This window comes from Globicephala melas, chromosome 6 (genome assembly GCF_963455315.2).
Source record: "Globicephala melas chromosome 6, mGloMel1.2, whole genome shotgun sequence".
In the NCBI taxonomy this organism is placed as follows: domain Eukaryota; kingdom Metazoa; phylum Chordata; class Mammalia; order Artiodactyla; family Delphinidae; genus Globicephala; species Globicephala melas.
Window position 1 is genome coordinate 85,706,121 of NC_083319.1, and position 23,540 is coordinate 85,729,660.

The following is a 23,540-nucleotide window of genomic DNA, read 5'->3' on the forward strand; positions in this document are numbered from 1 at the left end:
AATGACAAATAACATACAAGGGAACTCCCATAAGGTTAACAGCTGATGTTTCAGCAGAAACTCTACAAGCCAGAAGGGAGTGGCATGATATATTTAAAGTGATGAAAGGGAAGAACCTACAACCAAGATTACTCTACCCGGCAAGGATCTCATTCAGATTCGAGAAAGAAATCAAAAGCTTTACAGACAATCAAAAGCTAAGAGAATTCAGCACCACCAAACCAGCTCTACAACAAATGTTAAAGGAACTTCTCTAAGTGGGAAACACAAGAGAAGAAAAGGACCTACAAAAACAAACACATAACAATTAAGAAAATAGTAATAGAAACATACATATCGATAATTACCTTAAAGGTGAATGGATAAATGCTCCAACCAAAAGACACAGGCTTGCTGAATGGATACAAAACAGGATACATATATATGCTGTCTACAAGATACCCACTTCAGACCTAGTGACACATACAGATTGAAAGTGAGGGGATGAAAAAAGATATTCCATGAAATGGAAATCAAAAGAAAACTGGAGTAGCAATACTCATATCAGATAAAATAGACTTTAAAATAAAGAATGTAACAAGAGACAAGGAAGGACACTACATAATGATCAAGGGATCAATCCAAGAAGAAGATATAACAATTATAAATATACATGCACCCAACATAGGAGCACCTCAATACATAAGGCAACTGCTAACAGCTATAAAAGAGGAAATCGACAGTAACACAGTAATAGTGGGGGACTCTAACATCTCACTTACACCAATGGACAGATCATCCAGACAGAAAATTAATAAGGAAACACAAGCTTTAAAAGACACAATAGATCAGATAGATTTAATTGATATTTATAGGACATTCCATGCAAAAAGGGCAGATTACACTTTCTTCTCAAGTGCACACGGAACATTCTCCAGGATAGATCACATCTTGGGTCACAAATCAAGCCTTGAAAAATTTAAGAAAATTGAAATCATATGAAGCATCTTTTCCGGCCACAACCCTATGAGATTAGAAATCAATTATAGGGAAAAAAACGTAAAGAACACAAACACATGGAGGCTAAACAGTACGTTACTACATAACCAAGAGATCACTGAAGAAATCAAAGAGGAAATCAAAAAATACCTAGAGACAAATGACAATAAAAACACGATGATCCAAAACCTATGGGATGCAGCAAAAGCAGTTCTAAGAGGGAGGTTTAAAGCAATATAATCCTACCTCAAGAAACAAGAAAAATCTCAAATAGACAACCTAACCTTACACCTCAAGGCTCTAGAGAAAGAAGAACAAACAAGTAGAAGGTTGGTAGAAGGAAAGAAATCATAGAAATCCGAGCAGAAATAAATGAAATAGAAACAAAGAAAACAATAGCAAAGATCAATAAAATGAAAAGCTGGTTCCTTGAGAAGATAAACAAAATTGATAAACCTTTAGCCAGACTCAACAAGAAAAAGAGAGAGGAATCAAATCAAAAAAATTAGAAAGTGAAAAAGAAGTTAAAACAGACACCACAGAAATACAAAGCATCCTAAGAGACTACTACAAGCAACTCTATGCCAATAAAATGGACAACCTGGAAGAAATAGGCACAGTCTTAGAAAGGTATAAACTTCCAAGACTGAACCAGGAAGAAATAGAAAATATGAACAGACCAATCACAAGTAATGAAATTGAAACTGTGATTAAAAATCTTCCAACAAATAAAAGTCCAAGACCAGATGGCTTCACAGGTGAATTCTATCAAACATTTAGAGAAGCGCTAAAACCCATCCTCTCAAACTCTTCCAAAAAATTGCAGGGAAGGAACACTCCCAAACTCATTAAATGAGGCCACTGTCACCCTGAAACCAAAACCAAAGATACCACAAAAAAAGAAAATTACAGACCAATATCACTGATGAATACAGATGCAAAAATCCTCAACAAAATGCTAACAAACAGAATCCAACAACACATTAAAAGGATCCTACACCACGATCAAGTGGGATTTATCCCAGGGATGCAAGGATTCTTCAGTATACACAAATCAATCAATGTGATACACAATATTAACAAATTGAAGAATAAAAACCATATGATCATCTCAATAGATGCAGAGAAAGCTTTGACAAAATTCAACACCCATTTATGATAAATACTCTCCAGAAAGTGGGCATAGAGGGAACCTACCTCAACATAATAAAGGCCACATAGGACAAACCCACAGCAAACATCATTCTCAATGGTGAAAAACTGAAAGCATTTCTTCTAAGGTCAGGAACAAGACAGGATGTCCACTCTCACCACTATTATTCAATGTAGTTTTGGAAGTCCTAGTCATGGCAATCAGAGAAGAAAAGGAAATAAAAGGAATACAAATTGGAAAAGAAGAAGTAAAACTGTCACTACTTGCACATGACATGATACTATACATAGAGAATCCTAAAGATGCCACGAGAAAACTACTAGAGCTAATCAGTGAGTTTGGTAAAGTTTCAGGATACAATATAAATGCACAGAAATCTCTTGCATTCCTATACACTAACAATGAAAGATCAGAAAGAGAAATTAAGGAAACTATCCCATTCACCATTGCAACAAAAAGAATAAAATACCTAGGAATAAATCTAACTAAGGAGGTAAAAGACCTGTACTCAGAAAACTATAAGACACTGATGAAAGAAATCAAAGATGACACAAACAGATGGAGAGATATATCATGTTACTGGATTGGAAGAATCAATATTGTGAAAATGTCTACACTACCCAAAGGCATCTAGAGATTCAACGCAATCCCTACAAATAACTGGTGGCATTTTTTACAGTACTAGAACAAAAAAATCTTAAAATTTGTATGGAGACACAAAAGACCCCAAAGAGCCAAGCAGTCTTGAGGGGAAAAAAAATGGAGCTGGAGGAATCAGACTCCCTGACTTCAGATTATACTACAAAGCTACAGTAATCAAGACAACATGGTACTGGCACAAAAACAGAAATATAGATCAATGGAAAAGGACAGGAAGCCCAGAGGTAAACCCATGCACCTATGGTCAACTACTGTATGATAAGGGAGGCAAGGATATACAATGGAGAAAAGACAGTCTCTTCAATAAGTGGTGCTGGGAAAACTGTACAGCTGCATGTAAAAGAATGAAATTAGAACACTCCCTAACACCATACATGAAAATAAACTCAAAATGGATTAGAGACCTAAATGTAAGACTGGACACTATAAAACTCTTAGAGGAAAACATAGGAAGAACAGTCTTTGACATAAATCACAGCAAGATCTTTTTTGATCCACTTCCTGGAGTTATGGAAATAAAAACAAAAATAAGCAAATGAGACCTAATGAAACTTAAAGCTTTTCTAAAGCAAAGGAAATTACAAAAAAGACAACCCTCAGGATGGGAGAAAATATTTGCAAACAAATCAATGGACAAAAGATTAATCTCCAAAATATGTAAACAGCTCATGCAGCTCAATATTAAAAGAACAAACAACCCAATCCAAAAGTGGGCAGAAGATCTAAATAGACATTTCTCCAAAGAAGACATACAGATGGCCAAGAAGCACATGAAAAGCTGCTCAACATCACTAATCATTAGAGAAATGCAAATCAAAACTACAATGAGGTATCACCTCACAGCAGTTAGAATGGGCATCATCAGAAAATCTACAAACAAATGCTGGAGAGGGTGTGGAGAAAAGGGAACCCTCTTGCACTGTTGGTGGGAATGTAAATTGATACAGCCACTATGGAGAACAGTATGGAGGTTTCTTAAAAAACTAAAAATAGAATTACCATATGACCTAGCAACCCCACTACTGGGCATATACCCAGAAAAAAACGTAATTCAAAAAGACACATGCACCCCAATGTTCATTGCAGCACTATTTACAATAGCCAGGTCATGGAAGCAACCTAAATGCCCATCGACAGACGAATGGATAAAGAAGTTGTGGCACATATATACAATGGAATATTACTCAGCCATAAAAAGGAACGACATTGGGGCATTTGTAGAGACGTGTATGGATCTAGAGACTGTCATACAGAGTGAAGTAAGTCAGAAAGAGAAAAACAAATACCGTATACTAATGCATATATGTGGAACCTAGAAAAATGGTGCAGATGAACCGGTTTGCAGGGCAGAAATAGAGACACAGATGTAGAGAACAAACGTATGGACACCAAGTGGGGAAAGTGGCTGGGGGGGTGGGGTGGGGGTGGGATGAATTGGGAGATGGGGATTGACATGTATACACTAATATGTATAAAATAGGTAACTAATAAGAACCTGCTGTATAAGAAAATAAAATATAATTCAAAAAAAAGAATATACTTTCACAGGTATTGCATTTTAAATAGGAATCAGGAAGTTCTGCTAACTGCATTTTATCAAAGGCAGAGTTAAGGATTGGTCACTTGACTAAAATGTGACCATTTTAATAATGAGCACTCATCTAAGTTATTTGGCAAAGAAATGAGATAGAAGAGTAGAAATAAGAACAAAATGGCTAAGCTAATGTCTTTCTGTAATACATTACTTAACAGATTTTGTATAAATAGATGTTGCAGTTTCTTGCTTAAATGGCCTTCTCCCATATTTCTCTGGCATTTAGATATTTCTTGGTCTAATTGTAGATTTGAGGCACATTCAGTATTTTTAAAAGTCCAGTGTTCTCTGATGCATTTGCATCACGTTCCAAGAAACAAAGTAGCCGCCACTCTTCGGAACAGCCTCCAGAGAAGCTATTGCTCCAGGTACTCATGGTCATGCAGTGGCAGGTTTTTCCACCCTCTGACCCAAGGGCAACTGTAAAACCCATATATTAGATTATGTACTTAGATTTTTTGAGTGAATGATTGTGTTGAACTCCATGGTGTATTAAAAAATTTTTTAACCTCCAGTCATTTATAATACAACACGCTTTTGTAACCACCTAAGAGCTTCAGCCTCTAGTCCTGTCTGAGAAAGAAAAGTTTCTATTTCCTCAAAGATCTTAAAATATTTAACGAATTGATTTTTCTAAATTGTATGGGGTTGCCAGGACCATTCAATAGGGAAAAGATAGTCTTTTCAACAAATGATGTTGGGAAAGTCGGATATCCACATGCAAAAGAATGAAATTGGACCCTTCCCTTACACCATATGCAAAAGTTAACACAAAATGGATCAAAGATGCAAACATAAGAACTAAAACTATAAAACTTTAGGTGAAAACACAAGGGAAGAGCCTCCTGATATTGGGTTTAGTAATAATTTTTTGGATACGATACCAAAAGAACAGGCAACCAAAGAAAAAATAGGTAAACTGGACTTCATCCAAATTTAAAACTTCTGTGCACCAAAAGACAGTACTGACTTTATGAAAAGGCAGCTCAAAGAATTTAAGAAAATATTTAAGATTGGAACTCTGTGCAATGCTGGTATAATGTAAAATGGTGCAGCCACCATGGAAAACATAGAAAAAAATTAGACACAGGACTACCATATCCAGCAATTCCACTTCCGTGTAGATCCCCAAAAGAACTGAAAACAGGAATTTGAACACTTGTACAATGACGTTGACAGCAGCATCATTCAAAATAGTCAGATGTGGAAATAACCCATATATCCATCCAGGGATGACTGGAGAAACAAAACACGGTACATTCATACAAGGGAGTTTTATTCACCTTTAGAAAAAAAGAAATTCTGACACGTTACAACCTGAATAAACCTTTAAGACATTATGTGAAGTGACATAGGCATAAAAGGACAAATATTAGGTGATTCCACTTATGAGAGGTACATAGTCAAGTTCAGAGAGACAGAATTACAATAGTGGTCGCCAAAGGCTGGGAGGAGGGAGAAATGCAGAATTATTGTTTCGTGGGTACAGAGTTTCAGTTTGGGAATATGAAAAAGTTCCAAAGATGGCTGATGGTGATGGTTGCACAATAATGTGAATGTACTTAATGCCACTTATCTGCACACTTAAAAATGGTTAAAATAGACATTTTTATGTTATGTACATATTAACACAGTAAAATTGTGTCTGATTGTGCTTCCAGAATGCTTATCCATTTAATCTTAAGTAGAAATTAGTTTACAAGGCCAGTGAACCATAACTACATTTTTATTTTAAAAATTCAAAATATGCAGAGAAAAAAGGTAATGTGGAAAGGGACATGAGGTAATGATAATTTTTTTATAAAAGGTATTTTCTACAATGAATATATTTTTATGTAGTAAAGGACAAACATGCACAACTTTTCTGGCTTGTGTTCCTTAAATTATTAATTATATAAATTAATATTTAATATATAAATCTATTTTCCTCCATTTAAAACGTTTCACTGTCATTTAAATCCTGACATTAAATGTAAAGTAGAACTCACTGAAGTAAAAGTTAAATTTCTTAAATCTCAAGAAAAGCACCTTAGATACTAAGGAAGACATAACAATCCTTAATGTCGAGTGTGGGAAGGTAAAACAGTTTCTACTTTCCACCTTTCCTTTTTTTAAACTAAATTTTTCTGTAAATAACTCGTTTCTGTTGGTTTTGAGGAAAGCTTGAGAGGTGAGAGGAACCCCTGACCGGGAAGACAGGAAAGGGGCATTACAAAATGCCATGCCTTCTCTGGAGGCCCACCCAGCCCGTCCCCTTTCCCTCCCGGGATTTGGGGAGTGACCAGCGCGTCCCGAGCTTTGAGGAACTGCCTTTCCGGTCCGATTCTTCTCAAACCCAGCTTGTACCACCCTCAGCCCGGGAGGTAAGGCGTCTGCCTGAGGGCTCCGCATTCCTCCAGCGCGCCCCACCTTTGCTGTGGAATAAGCGGGAACCCCTAAACTAGACAGCCCTCCCGCAGACTTTCACCAAAAACTCTAGGACTAAAGGCGGCACAGGGTTGCGCTGATAATCCACTTGGTGCTCCCTATAAGCTTCTTTTCGTGAACCACCGGCCGAGCGCAATCGAGGTAATTAGTTGATCCGGGTCCCCAAGGAGGCTCCGTCCACCCTTCTCAGCGCTGCCCAGCTCGCCGCCGTCGGGTCCACTGAGGCTGGCACCTGGCCAAGTTGGGACCAGCCCCGTGAGACGCCGGGAGTCCCAGCACAGGGGCCCCGCCCACATGTAGCTCAGCCAATCGCGGTGCGGGCTAGCGGGGGGCGGGGCCGGCCGAGCGGAATCCCGGAGCCTTAAATGGGAGGACATGCGCCCACAGCCCAATCTCCGACGCCCCTGGATCCATAGTTGTTGGCTGCGCCTGCGCAGCTGCGCCTGCCGCAGGTGAGCACCCCGGGCTGGGGCCTGGCGCCTGGCGCGGCAGGGTCACCCCGGGAACCAGCGGGACTGCCAGGCTTGGGGTTTGGAGGGGTCCCAGGAGGCGCTGGTCACACAGGGCAGCCTGACCCCCGCAAGCCGGGCTGCAGTGCCCGCTGTTCCCTGCGCCGCGTCAACATCCTCTGAGAGCGGCGGGCGTTCGCTGGCGGCGGGGGGCGGGGCGGCACGCTCCTGGCCTGGCCCCGCCTGCAACCGGGAGGGAGCTTCGCCCTAGCCGCGGCTCTGAGTCCCAGAAGAGCCTCACCGTCTCCGGCGCGGAAACTGGGGTCTCTGAGCTGTTTTTCTCTATCCACGTACTTAGCATTCCCCTACAGTCCTTGTGTAAATACTTGGGAAGATAAATGTTTTTACTCCACCATAGTGGGTATAACGTCTCAGAAAAAAGTAGGATGGTCTTTTAGTAAGATTGGTTTAATCAGATACTGATTTCTTTTCCCTTCCTAGGCTTTTGAAACATGAATCCTTCACTCATCCTGACTGCCCTTTGCTTGGGAATAGCCTCAGCGGCTTCAAAACTTGATCTCATTTTAAATGCACAATGGAAATTGTGGAAGGCAACACACAGGAAACTATATGGCTTGGTTGGTAACATCTGAAACTGTCCATCTGAAACTCGGCAGAGAATGGTCCATGCTGTTGGGAGTTTATAGCAGATAGTAACCTCTTGAGGCTGCCTCTTACCAGGGCAGTAACTTCATGGCACCCATTACCGAGTACAGTACGGGCATACGACGCTGTTGTGTGGATGCTGGGAAACAGTTCCCAAGAGTATAAAGCCACTTCTGGCCATGGTTTCTCTTCCTCTCTTTCTGCAAATCCACTTGGTGAAGGTGGGTTGGTTTTAAATAGAAATAAAGAGTATAGGTTACCTGTTTGCCTGTAGAATGAAGAAGGATGGAGGAGAACAGTGTGGGAGAAGAATATGAAAATGATTGACCTGCACAATCAGGAACACAGCCAAGGGAAACATGGCTTCACCATGGCAATGAATGCCTTTGGTGACATGGTGAGTGTGGCATGAACTTTTTGTGCCTCCCCTCCTTAGTACTTTAGGAAAATAACCTCTTGCTTTTCAACATTGTTTCCTTCTCCTTGAAGACCAGTGAAGAATTCAGGCAGGTGATGAATGGTCTTCGAAACCAGAAGCGCAAGAAGGGGAAAGTGTTCCCAGTACCCGTCTTTGGTTTGATTCCCTCATCCATGGACTGGAGAGAGAAAGGCTATGTAACTCCTGTGAAGAATCAGGTATGACAGTATTCAGCAGATCTCTCTCCAAGAGTAAAGCCAAATTGGAGTTGCCGTCCTTGCAATGGTAGGCTGTGGACCAACATGCAGTTCACTCGTTTTTTGTTTTTGTTTTTTCAAGAATTTAAAACATTTTATTTGGTTTCAAATTTCCTTGAGAGAAAAAGAATTGTGTTGATAAGTTTCTTGGAATGAGAGATGCATTTGCTGTGATGAAGAGTTGTTTGCCAGCTCTTGAAGACTTTTCCTTCTGAAGCACTGAAAGTGGACAGAAGAGCCCTCAAATGCCTGGAGAAGAGGTTTCCTTTTGGAAACACCCCATGGCCTGCTCTGAATGACTAGAGTTTGGATGCAATTCACTAGTTTTTAAAAGCATTTTCAGATACATGGGCTATCGTCAAAGTCTTGCTATTTGTTTTGTACACTAAGAGCTTTTAAATTTTGTTTTCAGGGTATGTGTGGTTCTTGTTGGGCTTTTAGTGCAACTGGTGCCCTTGAAGGACAGATGTTCCGGAAAACTGGCAAACTTATTTCACTGAGTGAGCAGAACCTGGTGGACTGCTCTCGGCCTCAAGGCAATGAGGGTTGCAATGGTGGCCTGATGGATAATGCCTTCCAGTATGTTAAGGACAACGGAGGCCTGGACTCAGAGGAATCCTATCCATATTTTGGAAAGGTAAAAGGAGCTCCTTATCTCGTTATCAAAGTTGAACGCTTTGGGGGAAAACAGATACCAATTTAGAATTCACATTTTAGATTGTAGACTCTATATCTGCAGACTGTCAGAACTAGTATTAAAATATGTTAGCCTTGCACAGTTCTCTGTTTAGATAGTTACCATAAAGCTGTTAATATTTCTGTGTCATGTGGAAATATACATACCATTCTATGTAAGTATAAATTTCTCCAGAGTAAACGTTTCTTATGGACAGGTAGACTGAGCGTGTCTCATTGAATAGACACCAGCTACTTTTTCCATTTCAAAACAACCAATATCATTTCGTCTCCTGGGATGCTTTATAACAAACTTGACTTGGAAATCATTAAGCTGCAGACTGTCTTGAACTCATGTACCCCAGGACGGGGATGGTATTAATCAAGTCTCTTCCCCATTACCTTTGAAAGGATGAATCCTGCCACTACAGACCCCAGAGTTCTGCTGCCAACGACACTGGTTTCGTGGACATTCCTAAGCAAGAGAAGGCCCTTATGAAGGCAGTGGCAACTGTGGGCCCCATCTCTGTTGCTATAGATGCAAGCCATCCAACCTTCCAGTTCTATAAAGCAGGTAAGCATTTGTCTGTATGGAAGTTTAGGCAGAAAAATTGGAAAACCACCATGACATTCAGCAAGATTGACTCTTTGGTGTGTAGAATTCAGTGTATAATTTGGGGGTGTGTAGATTTAACGTAGTTGTTCATGTAGTGTTTGTGCCTGATGTGTCCGTTTGACATTACTTGAACCATATCCCCATGATTTTAAGCACTTCACAAATATATTTAAATGGCTACTTAATTTGATTCGTATAGCTTAATTTACTTTTTTCCAGTTGTTAGACCTTTGAAATTTTCCAAAGAATTTTACTACTGTAATTAAAACTGGAAAGAACCTCTTGCCTGAAGTAATTTTGTGTTGTGTGCTGTTTCCATAGACTGACATTCTGAAAGTCAAATGATAAGGTTTTAGGGAGTGGTCTTTTATGCCTCTTGACACATTGTTTACAAAAGAGATTGTGCCAGTATTTCTGCTAGTGTTAGACAAGAACCTAGATCCCTAGGCTAGATAAAAAAAAAATAGATCTTGTTTTAAAATCCTATCTAGATTTATGTCCTTTAGCTGAATTTTGAGGTGTCTCTCTTATCCTAGTTGATAGACTGGGTTACTGTCATGGGTCACTTGAAGGTCCTCACCCCAACCTTGAATTTTATGTTCCCAGGCATTTATTATGACCCACACTGCAGCAGTGAAGACCTGGATCATGGTGTTCTGGCGGTTGGCTATGGGTTTGAAGGAGCAGACTCAGATAACAATAAATACTGGCTTGTCAAGAACAGGTATAAAGTGCCCCAAATACTTATATTTGAGATTGAAATGGGAGTCCCTTTTGGAATCAGTATTTGGATACAGATTCTCAAACCCTTAAGTACACTTCCAAAGTCTTTATGCCACTTAGGGTGAGCACAGACATATTAATGTTTGATTATAACATTAAGGTACTCTCTCAAGCTTGCCTAGAGTATTGATGGAGTTTTGACACCATTGCATTTCTTTTTTTAAAAAATTTAATTAATTTATTATTATTTTTTGGCTGCTTGGGTCTTTGTTGCAGCACGGGCTTTCTCTAGTTGCGTCGAGTGGGGACTACTCTTCGTAGCATGCGCGGGGTTCTCCTTGCGGTGGCGTCTCTTGTTGCAGAGCACAGGCTCTAGGCGCGCGCGGGCTCCAGTAGTTGCGGCATGCAGGCTCAGTAGCTGTGGTACATGGGCTTAGTTGCTCCACAGCATGTGGGATCTTCCCAGGCCAGGGATCAAACCCGTGTCCCCTGCATTGGCAGGCAGATTCTTAACCACTGCGCCACCAGGGAAGTCCCAGCACCATTGCATTTCTAAATCTGAAAATTTTCTTAAATCTGAAACGTATCTGGCCCCAAGAGTTTCCTTTTTCTGTCTCTAATTTTGCAGTTCCGTGAGAGGTTTGGAGACTGAAGTTATTTACACATTTAGAACTCAACCAGGAACAAGAACAACTGCCTTTCTTGCTTCTTTCTGAGTCTGTCCTGACCTCTGGGGCACTGTTTAAGTGTTAATAAAGATAAGTGTGTTTGATTCTTTGTATAAAATGGAAAACCCTCTCTTCTTTTAGCTGGGGTGAAGATTGGGGCATGGACGGCTACATAAAGATGGCCAAAGACCGGGACAACAACTGTGGAATCGCCACCATGGCCAGTTATCCTACTGTCTAAACCTCAAAGGCAGGATTGAGAACAGAACATCCAGAGGAAGAATTTTCTTTAAAACTAACCAGACCTTATTGTGTGGGATGAAACACTTGAATCGTTGAAGATCCAAGTTGTGATTTGAATTCTGTGACATTTTATGCTGGTGAAATGTTACCACTCCTTTAATACTATTGTAAATAGGTTTGTATGATCGACTTGCCTCAAGAATTTTCATGTTTTAAAAGGATGTATAAAGTTTTACCTTTAAAATAAAACAATTTCAGAGTAGAGGTGGTACATCTTTCTGTTTTTAATACATTAAGTTTTTGTAGAGTAAAAAAGGTAATTGGGCCCTGAAGACGTAACTAAGTGTGCCAGTGGTCTGTTAGAATGGCTGCGTGGCCTTCTGGTTCTTATAGTTCTGAATATGTCAGCTGCCTATTGTCTGTGTCTGACCCAACCCTTGAATAGAACAAAATTTGGCAAACAATCTAAAGGACAAAGGTAAATTATTTTAATAAGGAAAAAATTCACATTTTAGAAAAGTGAACACACATACATACGAGTCCCAAACAAGAAAAGGGCCTTAGAGATCATGATCATTTGACCCACGATGGTGACAGCCCAGCAGAGTTACAGGATGAACGTCACAGAGCCAATTTCTGGTGCATCTTCCCCAACTTCTAGCGAAGACTGTGTGGCTACTTTGCAACTGAGGAAGGACCAGACACAATGGATTGCCAAGAGTGTTTGTCTTTGTGTCCATACGCGATGAAGGATAAGCTCCCACATTTGAGGCTGGGCTTCAGAAATAGTCTTGCGGCCTCAGAGGTGGGCAATAGGTGAGAGCATCGAAAGAGATAGTCTGAAGCCTAATTTACACCTAGCTTACACCTACATTCCTGAATTTATTTTAAAAAAGAAAAACTCCCTACATTCCGCAGGCTAAGGAAGCACATAGTTTCATTTGCTGTCTTTGGGTTTAAAATTCTCATGTTCCTTCCTACTCAAGGAAATAAAAAGTAGGTGGAAGCATTTGGTTATTAGACCCTGTAATTCCTCCTGAAGACATGAGGTGGAGGAGAACTGGGATCTCAGCCCACAAGACCTCCAGCAGCCTCTGGTCAAGTCCATCTGCACTGGACCGTGTGCCGTGCTGGACCCTCAATGTGGCCTTCCCTTGCAGGCGCTTACATTTCCAACTTTCTGACCTAAAATGACAGATGTTGTGTCATTTGGAGTAAAATTCTGTGGGTTTTGGGATAGCGTGATCAAGCCACAGGAAGATTAGGGAGGCTCCCAATCTGAGTCCCTTCTACTGGTTGGGACCACACTGAGACAACTGGAATTGATGTAGTACTCATGGTGCCCCAGTCATCACCCTGTGGAAGAGACATTCCCAACCCTGAGAAGGAGATGGTGCTGTTAGAGGAGGTGGTTCAAACACCAGAAGGAAAAGAAACGGGACATGGACCCAGAGGAGCCGGGCAGTAACACAGGATAAAAGGGTGGGTATCTGAGCAGAGACTTCCCAGGTCAGAACCCCTTAGAAAAGAGAAACAACATTTAGAGAAAGTGGGAAGGTTGAGGCGTGGGAGATGAGACTGGGCCCACACACAGGTTTTTAGGACACGGGAACCAACGGGGCATGCAGTGAAAAGACTATTCTGGTTATCTATTACTGGAAAACAAACTACCAGGAAACATAGCAGCTTGAAAAAACCATCTTTCCAATTTCCTGACTGGGCTTAACTACATGTTTTCCTTTGGAAGTCTTTCACGTGTGCCGGAATCATTAGCAGTTTTGACTGGGCCGGCATCCAAGCAGGCTCCCTCACATGGCTGTCCTAGATGCTGGTGTGGGCTGGGCATTCAGCCCTGGCTTCCCACCAGAGTACCTACATGGGCCTCTCCGTGGCTTGGGCTCCCATGGCACGAAGGGTGACTCTGAGAGGAACATCCCAAGGGAACGTAAGCCAGAATGCCCGTGGGGAACTGCAAGGCTTCTTATAACCTGGTCTTAGTCCCCAGTGAAACCTCTGCTGCCGCATTGCATTCAGAGCATGTCACCAGGGACGCCCAGGTTACAGGGGAGGGGGCTGACCGTCTACCTCCTAGTGGGGAGAGGCAAGATCACTTAGCAGAAAAGCATGTGGGATGGAAGACATTGTGGCCATCTTTGGAAAATGCAATCTGCCACCTTCAGTCTCTGAAAGTCCACTAGAAAGGACTCCTTAGTGACTGTCACCTTGCTTCACCGTAACAGGCTAGCTCATACTGCTGTCCACATAATCTTGGAAGTAGAGCCCAAGACTCTAAGAAAATGCCTAGGTGCTGATATGAATGAAAATGTGAAGACCTCTCAGATGTCTTCTGCAACTTTCAAAGACATTTATATTTATTTAAACTTGTGAAAAGTTCCAAACTAAACAATACCTAAATGATTAAACAGGTGTTAGAAGGTTCTGTAACTTTCAAAGACAATTAACTTAAACTGAAAAGTTCCAAACAGCATCTATCATAAAAGCTTTTTAAAATAAGCCAGTCGACAGGAATCAAAGCTGAAAACAAATTTTGATTTTACAAATGTGGATGAATGTCGCCTGCTATGTCAGTAAGCCAAGGATGTTGCAGCCATCAAGCCCTCTGCCACTGCCACTGCCCCCAGCTGTGCACCCTGAGGGGATTCAGGATGGAGAAAAACAGGATACCGGCCCTAGATAGTTAAGATGCATATCAAAGGAGTAGTTTCAATAAGTCCAGACTCTGGCATCTTCCTACTCAAAGAAAAGCACTAAATTCATCAACTTGAGATGTCTGGTTTTCTTTAATTAACAGTAATCTTTTGATGTTCTGACTACCTGGTTTTATTTGTTTGTTTGTTTGCAAAGACTCCTATATATATCCTGGCTCCTCCCTTACCTGTTCAGAACAGTCCCTCAGAGCTATCTGAGTGGCTGTCTCTCCAGCTTAAGTCCTCAGAATGTCTGACAAATAAAGCATAATTCTCAACTTTTAGGTTGTACTTTTTTTTTTTCAGTCGACACAAAAAACTTGTCTGAAACATGAACTTACTATCAGAAGCTGAAAGAGGCAACAAAGGATTCCTCCCTAGAGCCCTTGGAGGGGATATAGCCCTGCAGATACTTTGGTTTGGAATTCCAGCCTCCAGGCATGAGAGAATAAATTCCTGTGACTTTAAGCCAGTGAGTTTGTGGTGTATGTTGTGTCAGCCCCAGGAAACTACTGCACTTGTCCTGCACAGCTAGCCTCGTGCTCTCCTTAGCAGCCCAGAGGACACAGGTGCGGCGAGCAGAGCCGCACTTTGGTGGTCTGGTCAAGACCACCAAAGATGGGACTTCCCTGGTGGTGCAGTGGTTAAGAATCCACCTGCTGATGCAGGGGACACGGGTTCGAGCCCTGGTCCAGAAAGATTCCATATGCTGCGGAGCAACTAAGCCCGTGTGCCACAACTACTGAGACCGCGCTGTAGAGCCCGCGAGCCACAAGTACTGAGCCCATGCGCCTAGAGCCCGTGCTCCACAAGAGAAGCCACCGCAGTGAGAAGCCCACACACCGCAACGAAGAGTAGCCCCCGCTCGCCGCAACTAGAGAAAGCCCGCGCGCAGCAGCGAAGACCCAATGCAGCCAAAAATAAATTTTAAAAAAAATCACCAAAGACAAGTCAGACTTGCTTAACATAAGGGAGAGATAAGTAAGAAATCTCTCAGCTCACAATGGTTCTTGGCCTTTCCTCACATGCTTCAAATGCTACAGTCCACAAGGAAATGGTTGGCTAAGACGGGAGAAGTTTGGATTTAAAGATTTGTAGGCAGAAGAAAAGACACAAGAAGTTTGGGTATCTTTTCCCTTCCTCACATATCCTCTCTCATCTAAATCAGGCACTGGTCAGCGCTGCAAACCAGGAACAGTCAATACCTCATAGCAACACATTCTCATACATTAAAATGCACTGAAAACAAGCTTTGCTTCCTTCTCTTTCTATTTAACTTGGTGAAAATTATTATCTTCTTTACTCTCTGGCACCTCTTTCACTTGATGACGTCAAATGTTTCCTGTTTTTCTCTGTGAGGGAGGAAAGACCATTAGAAAGATATGAAGGAAACATGGGAGTTAATGCAAGAAAACTTAATATTATATATGCTGCTCAAAAAGTAGTGGTGACACAAAATGGCCTAACTCATGCTGGGGAATACTGTGGTCTTTTTTGACACTAAAGTCCTGATCTCTGATAACAAGTGCTCTTACAGGGTTTCGTGCTCTGTCTCCTGAGTGTAGGCTGTGTCCTGTGGCAATTTTTGTTTTCCTTTGGTAGGAGGTAGTCCTGGTCAGCCCTTGCTGGCCCACCATCCTCACTGTCCCTGGATGTCTTGGGAGCCTTTTGCCACATGACTGTCATATTGTCCCGGGTGTCAGTCTAACTTCCAAGAAGAAGATAGCTTCCCGGGGATGAGCTGCATTTCCAAACAAAAAACCCCTTGAGAAGCTCTTTTGTTAAGAAAACATGGTCTCAGGTGGAGTTAACAATTCACCTGGTGGGAACCTGCACTTACCTTCTTCCTACTCACTTTCCCAGCAATCAAATGTGCACCAGCCAATCAAAACTACAATGAGGCACCACCTCACACCAGTCAGAATGGCCATAATGAAAAAGGATACAAATAACAAATGCTTGGAGAGGGTGTGGAGAAAAAGGAACCCTCCTACACTGTTTGTGGGAATGTAAATTTGTGCAGCCACTATGGCGAACAGTATGGAGGTTCCTTCAAAAACTAAAAATAGAATTACCATATGATCCAGCAATCCCACTCCTGGGCATATATATGGACAAAACTATAACTCTGAAAGACACATGCACCCCAAGGTTCATAGTGGCACTGTTTACAGTAGCCAAGAAATGGAAACAGCCTAAATGTCCATCAACGGATGAATGGATAAAGAAGATGTGGTACATGTATACAATGGAATATTACTCAGCCATAAAAAAGAATGAAATAGGGCTTCCTTGGTGGCGCAGTGGTTGAGAGTCCGCCTACCGATGCAGGGGACACGGGTTCGTGCCCCGGTCCGGGAAGATCCCACATGCCGCGGAGCGGCTGGGCCCATGAACCATGGCCGCTGAGCCTGCGCGTCCGGAGGCTGTGCTCCGCAACGGGAGGGGCCACAACAGTGAGAGGCCCGCGTACCGCAAAAAAAGAATGAAATAATGCTATTTGCAGCAATATGGATGGACCTAGAAATTATCATACTAAGTGAAGTAAGTTAGATGAAGATAAATATCAAGTGATATCACTTATACGTAGAATCTAAAATACGACACAAGTGAACTTATCTGTGAAACAGAAACAGACTCACAGACATAGAGAACACACTTGTGGTTGCCAAGGGTGTGGGGGCGGGGGGGGCTGGGGGGAGGGATGGACTGAGATCTTGGGATTAGCAGATGCAAACTATTATATAGAGAATGGATAAACAAGGTCCTACTGTATAGCCCAGGGAACTATATTCAGTGTCCTGAAATAAACCATAATGGAAAAGCATATGAAAAAGAATATATATATGCATAACTGAATTACTTTGGTGTACAGTGGAAATTAATACAACATTGTAAATCAGCTATACCTCAATAAAATAAATTAAAAACAACAACAACAACAAAATGTGCTCAGGCCATTCCTGAGATATGGTGAGTGAGATTCTGGAAGTAGCATGCTTAAAAACATGCATAGAGTATTTTTTTTAATGTTTTGAGCATTTTTTTAGTTTAAATGTACTTTTATGTATTTTTTGTCCCCTTCCCTATAAGCCTTTCCCCTAGGTGTGTACAAGGCTCCTCCTTCCCCCCTGGATTTGGCTGGAATGTCATCCTCTTTGTGAAGCCTGTCTTTACCAGGAACTAAAATTAAAACAACCCCTGGTAGTACTGTTCTCCCCTCCCCTGATTTATTTTTCCCATAGCATTTATCACCATCTGACATGCTATTACATTTTATTTGTTGGTTTTGTTTATTGTGTCTCTTCCACACATCAGCACTTAGTCTGTACGGAGACCCATACAGAGACAAGGGGCTCTGTTTTGTTCATCTCTCTATCCTCAGCACTAAAGACAGGACCTGGCACAAAGCAGGCACACAACAAGATCTGCTCTCTGGACGAATGAATAATCGATGTATCCACATTATATGAACACATTCTCGGAGTTTTAAGAATCAAGCAGTGAAGAAAAAGCAAAGGCCCGTTTTGGAAATGTATCCTCTTAAATATTCCCCTTCCTCAGAGGAACAACCAAAATTATTAATTCAGGGATATTAACAGTCCTTTTGCTTTGTCTTTACCCAAACACACATGCAGTTTTGTTTTTCATTGTTTTTGTCCCTTCTTTTTTTTTCTTTAAAGATGTAAGTGCAGGGCTTCCCTGGTGGCGCAGTGGTTGGGAGTCCACCTGCCGATGCAGGGGACACGGGTTCGTGCCCCGGTCCGGGAAGATCCCACATGCCGCGGAGCGCCTGGGCCCGTGAGCCATGGCCGCTGAGCCTGTGCGTCCGGAGCCTGTGCTCCGCAACGGGAGAGGCCACAGCAGTGAGAGGCCCGCGTACCGCAAAAAAAAAAAAAAAAAAAAGATGTAAGTGTGTCTTGTCCATCATAAAACAAGCAAGCAAAACCCCTCTTAACCCTGGGTTATTCCAGTTGCTGCATTTTCCTCCTCCTGTTTCCAGCTGAACCTCTTGAACAGCTTGTCTAAACTTGCTATCCTCCACTTCCCCACCTTCTATTCTCATCCAAACTTAGGTCCGTCCCTACAGTAATGCTTTCCTTCCAGATCCTCCCAAATGACCTCATCTAGTCTAATTACTTCAGGTACCACCTCCATGCTGACGACTTCCTGTCGCTCTCCTGAGTTCCAAACCCATGTATCCAACTGCCTATGAGACATCCTGACTCAGCTAACCCACAGACATTTCAGACTCCAACGTACAGAGCTGAAGTCATCATCTTTCCCCAGAACCAGGTCATCTCCAAGTGCTCCTTGGCTTTGTGGATGGCATGTCCATCCATATCCTTCATTCCTCCCCTCTCCTTTTCTCTGACATACGTAATCAATCACCGATACATGAACAGCTCTCAAACACCTACACTTCTCTCCATCCTCATGGCTTTTGATCGGGGCCATCATCACCATCAATTTTTGCCAAGATGATGACATTAACCTTCTTGACGGTGACCTAACAAGACTCTAGTTTGACTACTTCAAATCCGTTGTCTATATTGTAGGTAATATTTACTAAAATGCATATTGATTACGTTCCTCCATTGCTTAAAACTCATCAGTGGCTCCCCATTGCCCTCGGGACAAACTCCATACTCCTTAACCAACTCAAAACACCCTGCATGAGTTGGGCCTTTCTTACCCCTCCAGCCTCATCTCTCACTACCCTCCTCACACTCTACCCCCCACAGCCATAATGAATTACCAGTTGTGCCCCCAATAAGTCATACTCTAACCATTTTCAAATCTTTGCCCATCTGTCCCCTCACCTCTAGGGCTCATCCCTGTCACTTGTCTTCTCCGTCCTCCCTAACCTTCTCCTGACAAGCTTCTAGTCCCACTTTCAGGCCTCAGTTTAAACGTCATTTCCACTGGGAAGCCTTGCCTGACTCCTCACTTCTGGAGTGGCAGCTCCTTCAAATGGCTCCAAAGCAAACACACAGTACTTTATCCCCAGAGTTACACGTGTGTCCCATCCACCAGGCCTGAGCTCTTTGAGGGCAGGGATTTTGTCTGTCTACTTCACAGCTAAATCCCTAGCACCAGGCATGGTACCTGGTTCATGTGTGTGTGTGTGTGTGTGTGTGTGTGTGTGAGAGAGAGAGAGAGAGAGGAAGACATGCAAGGAAGCCAGTGAAGAGACAGATGCAATGAGAACTCTGGGGAAGGAGGCACATATAATTACAGAAGTAGGTCTTGGCAGACTGCACAGAAGTTATAGCCACTAGTGAAATGTGAGGGACTGGATCATGTAGTTTTGTCGTTTTTTTTTTAATTTTATTTTATGAAAGTGGCATCGCGTCATATCTATTTGCAAAATGCCCTTTTCCCCTATGATTATAGCTTGGTCATCTTTCCTCGTTTGTACTTCAGATTGTGATGGTTAATTTTATGTGTCAACTTGGCTAGGCTATGGTGCCCAGTTCTTTGGTCAAACACTAGTCTAGAAGTTGCTGTGAAGATACCGTGTAGAAGTGATTAACATTTACTATCAGTTGACTTTAAATATTTTTCTCGATGATGTGAGTGGGCATGTAGGGAATGAAAAATTCTTCCCTACCTTCTTAGGGTGTCTGGCCTGCCTAAGAATTAAACTGACATAAGCCAGATTAACAGAAGAAAATCATACACATTTTATTAAACTTTACACGTACATGGGGACTTTTACAAGAGAATGAAGTTCCAAGGAAGTGACCAGAGCTGAAAGCTTTTATACCCTTTAGGCAAAGAAATGATAAATTTGTGAAAAAATGACAAGACAAAGGGGTTTGGCCTAAGGGCAGTAATTGTGGGGAAGTGACTAGAAGCTGTATATGGGGGCAGAGGGGTGCAAAACTAGTGGAAGATGAGGGTTATTTTAGCAGGTTTGTTCACACAGATCCATTTCCTTGTGGACTCCCAGTCTCTGGTGACAAGCACGTATTTCTCTTCCTGCTACAGGGAGGGCACATCTCTCATGGGAAATTTCATAACCTGCTTTCAGGTAGAAAGGGCAGATCAGAAAGCTCTTCCTGGATCTGCTGATTCTCAAGTGCCTTCAGCTCAAAATAATCAATATGCCAAAGGAGCACCTTCTGAGACGGCCTGTCCTCAACCCCTTCGGCCTCTTCCGTCAGCTGAAGGTCGTAAGAGCAAAACTGAGGTTTCCCTGGGAAGCAGGAATTCTGCCTCAAGGCTGTAACATAGGGGCTTCCCTGGTGGCGCAGTGGTTGAGAATCTGCCTGCTAATGCAGGGGACACGGGTTCGAGCCCTGGTCTGGGAGGATCCCGCATGCCGCGGAGCGACTAGGCCCGTGAGCCACGACTACTGAGCCTGCGCGTCTGGAGCCTGTGCTCCGCAACGGGAGAGCCCGCGATAGTGAGAGGCCCGCGCACCGCGATGAAGAGTGGCCCCCGCTTGCCACAACTAGAGAAAGCCCTCGCACAGAAACGAAGACCCAACACAGCTATAAATAAATAAATTTATTTTAAAAAAAAAACAAAAAACGACTGTAACATAGGTGTGTGTGTGTCCCCTATCGGCTCTGTTTCTCTGGAGAACCCTGACTGATACACAGACCCACCTTATAGACCCACCCACCATTTCCTACCTTCCCTCTATATCTTTCTCATTTGTATTCTCTTCCTCAGTAAAAAAAAAAAAAAAAAAAAGCGATTAGATTCCATTTCATGAAAGTGAAGCCAGTGAGTAAAGAACATGTTAATTCTCATCAGGTTAAAAAGAAACAAAAGACCTTAGGGTGCTAGCTGATATATTTCTTTCTGTCTGCGTTTGTCTATTTTGATGTTAAGAATGCCTTTGTATAAAACTATTTAAGGTATTTATTTCCATATTCATAAAAGACTGGAGTGGGTTTGTAAGTCCCAACTTATTTAAACTGCTGCACAACAAATCAACTATCTCCCTACAGGTGGACATTTAAATTGCTCTCATCTTTTTGCCATTACAAGCAACACTTAATTTTTAAAAGACTAATCTAGGCTGTTTTATACATACCAAAGTGTAGGACTACTGGGCCAGAGGGGCTGTCCATTTAAACAGAACTGCCAAATCGCCTTCTCAGAAGGCTGTCCCCACCATCTGTCTCACCAGCAGAGGGAATGGGGTCATTTCCCTGCATTGTTAGCACATTTGATATTTTCAGTCTTCATTGTACCTTGCCAATCTGATAAGTGAAAAGTGATGTTATTTCACTTACATCTCCCTGATCATCAGGGAGTCTAACCATCTTTTCACATGTTTATTGACTGTTTGTGTTTTCTCTTCTGCAAATGGCAGCGTTATATCCGTAGTGTATTTCTCTAGGATAGTTTCCTTTTCCTCTCAATATGCATAATTCTTGATGTTCATTTTTTGTTATAGGTTACAAATATTTTCTCCTAAGCTATCAATTGTCTTTTAACTCTGTGGTGTATTGTTTTTACTTTGATATATTCACATCTGCCTTTCCTTTATATCTTACGCTTTGTGTCTTTTGGTCCCGTTTAAGGTCATAAATATATTCTTCTTTATCTTTTTGCCATACCTTTACAGCTTTATTATTTATGTTTAATTCTGGAATGCATCTGCAACATGTTTGCAGATCTATGTTTTGGGTGGTTGTTTATTTTTTCCCCCAAATGACTAGCTTATTATTCAAACACCAGTCATTCATGTCCCACTGATTTGAAACACCATGTTTTCTTCTTATTTTTAAAGAGTATCTATTAAAATGCTTCTTTCCTTTTGATGTGTTAATGGGTCTGCCCCCCAAGCTGTGGAAGCTCATCTGCCCAAAATACAATAGAAACCAGTGAATGGTCCCACCTTCCCCAAGTGGGGCCAGACCTGTAGAGGGTCCTTTGGGGGCTGCTGGAAAATGGAAAGAACAACTGGATTTCTCCTGAGATAGACAAAAGCATCTAAACTGGGAAGGCAATCTGGAGGGAAAGAGAAACCAAGAGGAAAGGGATTCTCAGATCACTTCGGCCAGAGAGCCCAACTTCTTTCTGAGGGTCTTTCCAGACCCTGCCTATGAAAGCACTGGTCACCCAGGCACCATTGCACCAATGCTCTCAAATCTTTGATATGTAGCCACTGAGAACAGAATGCGAGTCCCATACTCTTCCCTAGTTTCCCGTTCTTAGATTTGAGGTGCAGGGACCAAGAGTCTCAAGCTTGAAGAAGGGAAGTGAGTGAATGGATCTTTCCCTGAGCACCTACCACATTCATCAAAGCAACACAGACCATGATTGAAGGTGCTATCATTCACCTAGAAATCCTTCCCCTCCTGGCTGTGTAGTCCTGAAACCATGTGCTCACTGGATCAATTTATTCCTAAGAAGTGAAGACTTCAGTTTGAATCTTTGAGATATAAGTTTCTGATGAAATGTCTAATGAAGCATTAATAGCCCATTGGTTAGAATCAGAATTTTTCCTAGAAAATCTTTGTGTTTTGTGGAGGAAGATGAAAATTTTTCGATTACGTATTAAATTTTACTGCTTCTGTTACTGCTGCCAAGCAGAGGTGGACTGAGGAACACTACTGAATCCTGAATTATATCCAAATTGAAATCCATCTTTGGGTGGTATGAACCACCTTGTCCAAAGCTAAAGTGGGAAAGGAATGTTTCTTCCCATGGTTTCTCCTAGCCCCCACCTCCCCACCACTGCCTTTTGCTTTAATCTAATGCATTATTTAATGGATTTTCTTTTTTTTAATTAATTAGTTTATTTATTTTATTATTTTTGGCTGCACTGGGTCTTTGTGGCTGCCTTCAGGCTTTCTCCAGTTGCGGTGAGCGGGGGCTACTCTTCGTTGTGCTGCGCGGGCTTCTCATTGTGGTGGCTTCTCTTGTTGTGGAGCACGGGCTCTAGAGCGCAGACTCAGTAGTTGTGGTGCACGGGCTTAGTTGCTCCGCGGCATGTGGGATCTTCCCAGACCAGGTTTCTAACCTGTGTCCCCTACATTGGCAGGCGGATTCTTAACCTCTGTGCCACCAGGGAAGTCCCTAGATTTTCTAATATTGAATCATTCTTGAATTTTGGAGTTAAGCCTGATTTTGTCCTGATGTATCTTTGTTTTAAATGTTTCTGGATTTGTTTGTGAATATTTCATTAGGCTTTTTTGGCCTCCAGGTCCATAAACATATATAGCAACTCTTGGGAAAGCAAGCTGAGATTTCTGATGCATATGCCACCCCGTCCCAATCTAGACATAATTTGGACAAATGAAGGGTCATTAACCAGTGCACTCTGGTTAGGGCCTAGG

The 23,540-nt window shown here is 42.1% G+C and overlaps 1 protein-coding gene across 2 annotated transcripts; it reads left to right on the plus strand.

Moving 5' to 3' along the window:
- Positions 1-7,198: 7,198 nt before the first annotated feature.
- Positions 7,199-11,750, plus strand: CTSL (cathepsin L). 2 transcript variants are annotated; one of them, XM_030832872.2, is made up of 8 exons: positions 7,199-7,264; positions 7,763-7,899; positions 8,202-8,324; positions 8,417-8,563; positions 9,015-9,239; positions 9,689-9,851; positions 10,500-10,617; positions 11,245-11,750. In XM_030832872.2, exons 2-8 carry the CDS (start codon positions 7,774-7,776, stop codon positions 11,330-11,332), a joined length of 990 nt encoding a protein of 329 aa, XP_030688732.2. In that variant the 5' UTR covers positions 7,199-7,264; positions 7,763-7,773; the 3' UTR covers positions 11,333-11,750. The 2 variants fall into 2 exon arrangements, with proteins under 2 accessions (XP_030688732.2, XP_030688731.2); XM_030832871.2 differs by having other exon boundaries at positions 11,426-11,750.
- Positions 11,751-23,540: the final 11,790 nt, after the last annotated feature.

Excerpts from the sequence above, each read along its gene's own strand:
- CTSL (XM_030832871.2), top strand. The coding sequence starts at position 7,774 with ATGAATCCTTCACTCATCCTGACTGCCCTTTGCTTGGGAATAGCCTCA. Across the intron at positions 8,564-9,014 it reads TAACTCCTGTGAAGAATCAG|GGTATGTGTGGTTCTTGTTG; the intron begins GTATGACAGTAT and ends TTTTGTTTTCAG. Across the intron at positions 9,852-10,499 it reads CTTCCAGTTCTATAAAGCAG|GCATTTATTATGACCCACAC; the intron begins GTAAGCATTTGT and ends TTATGTTCCCAG.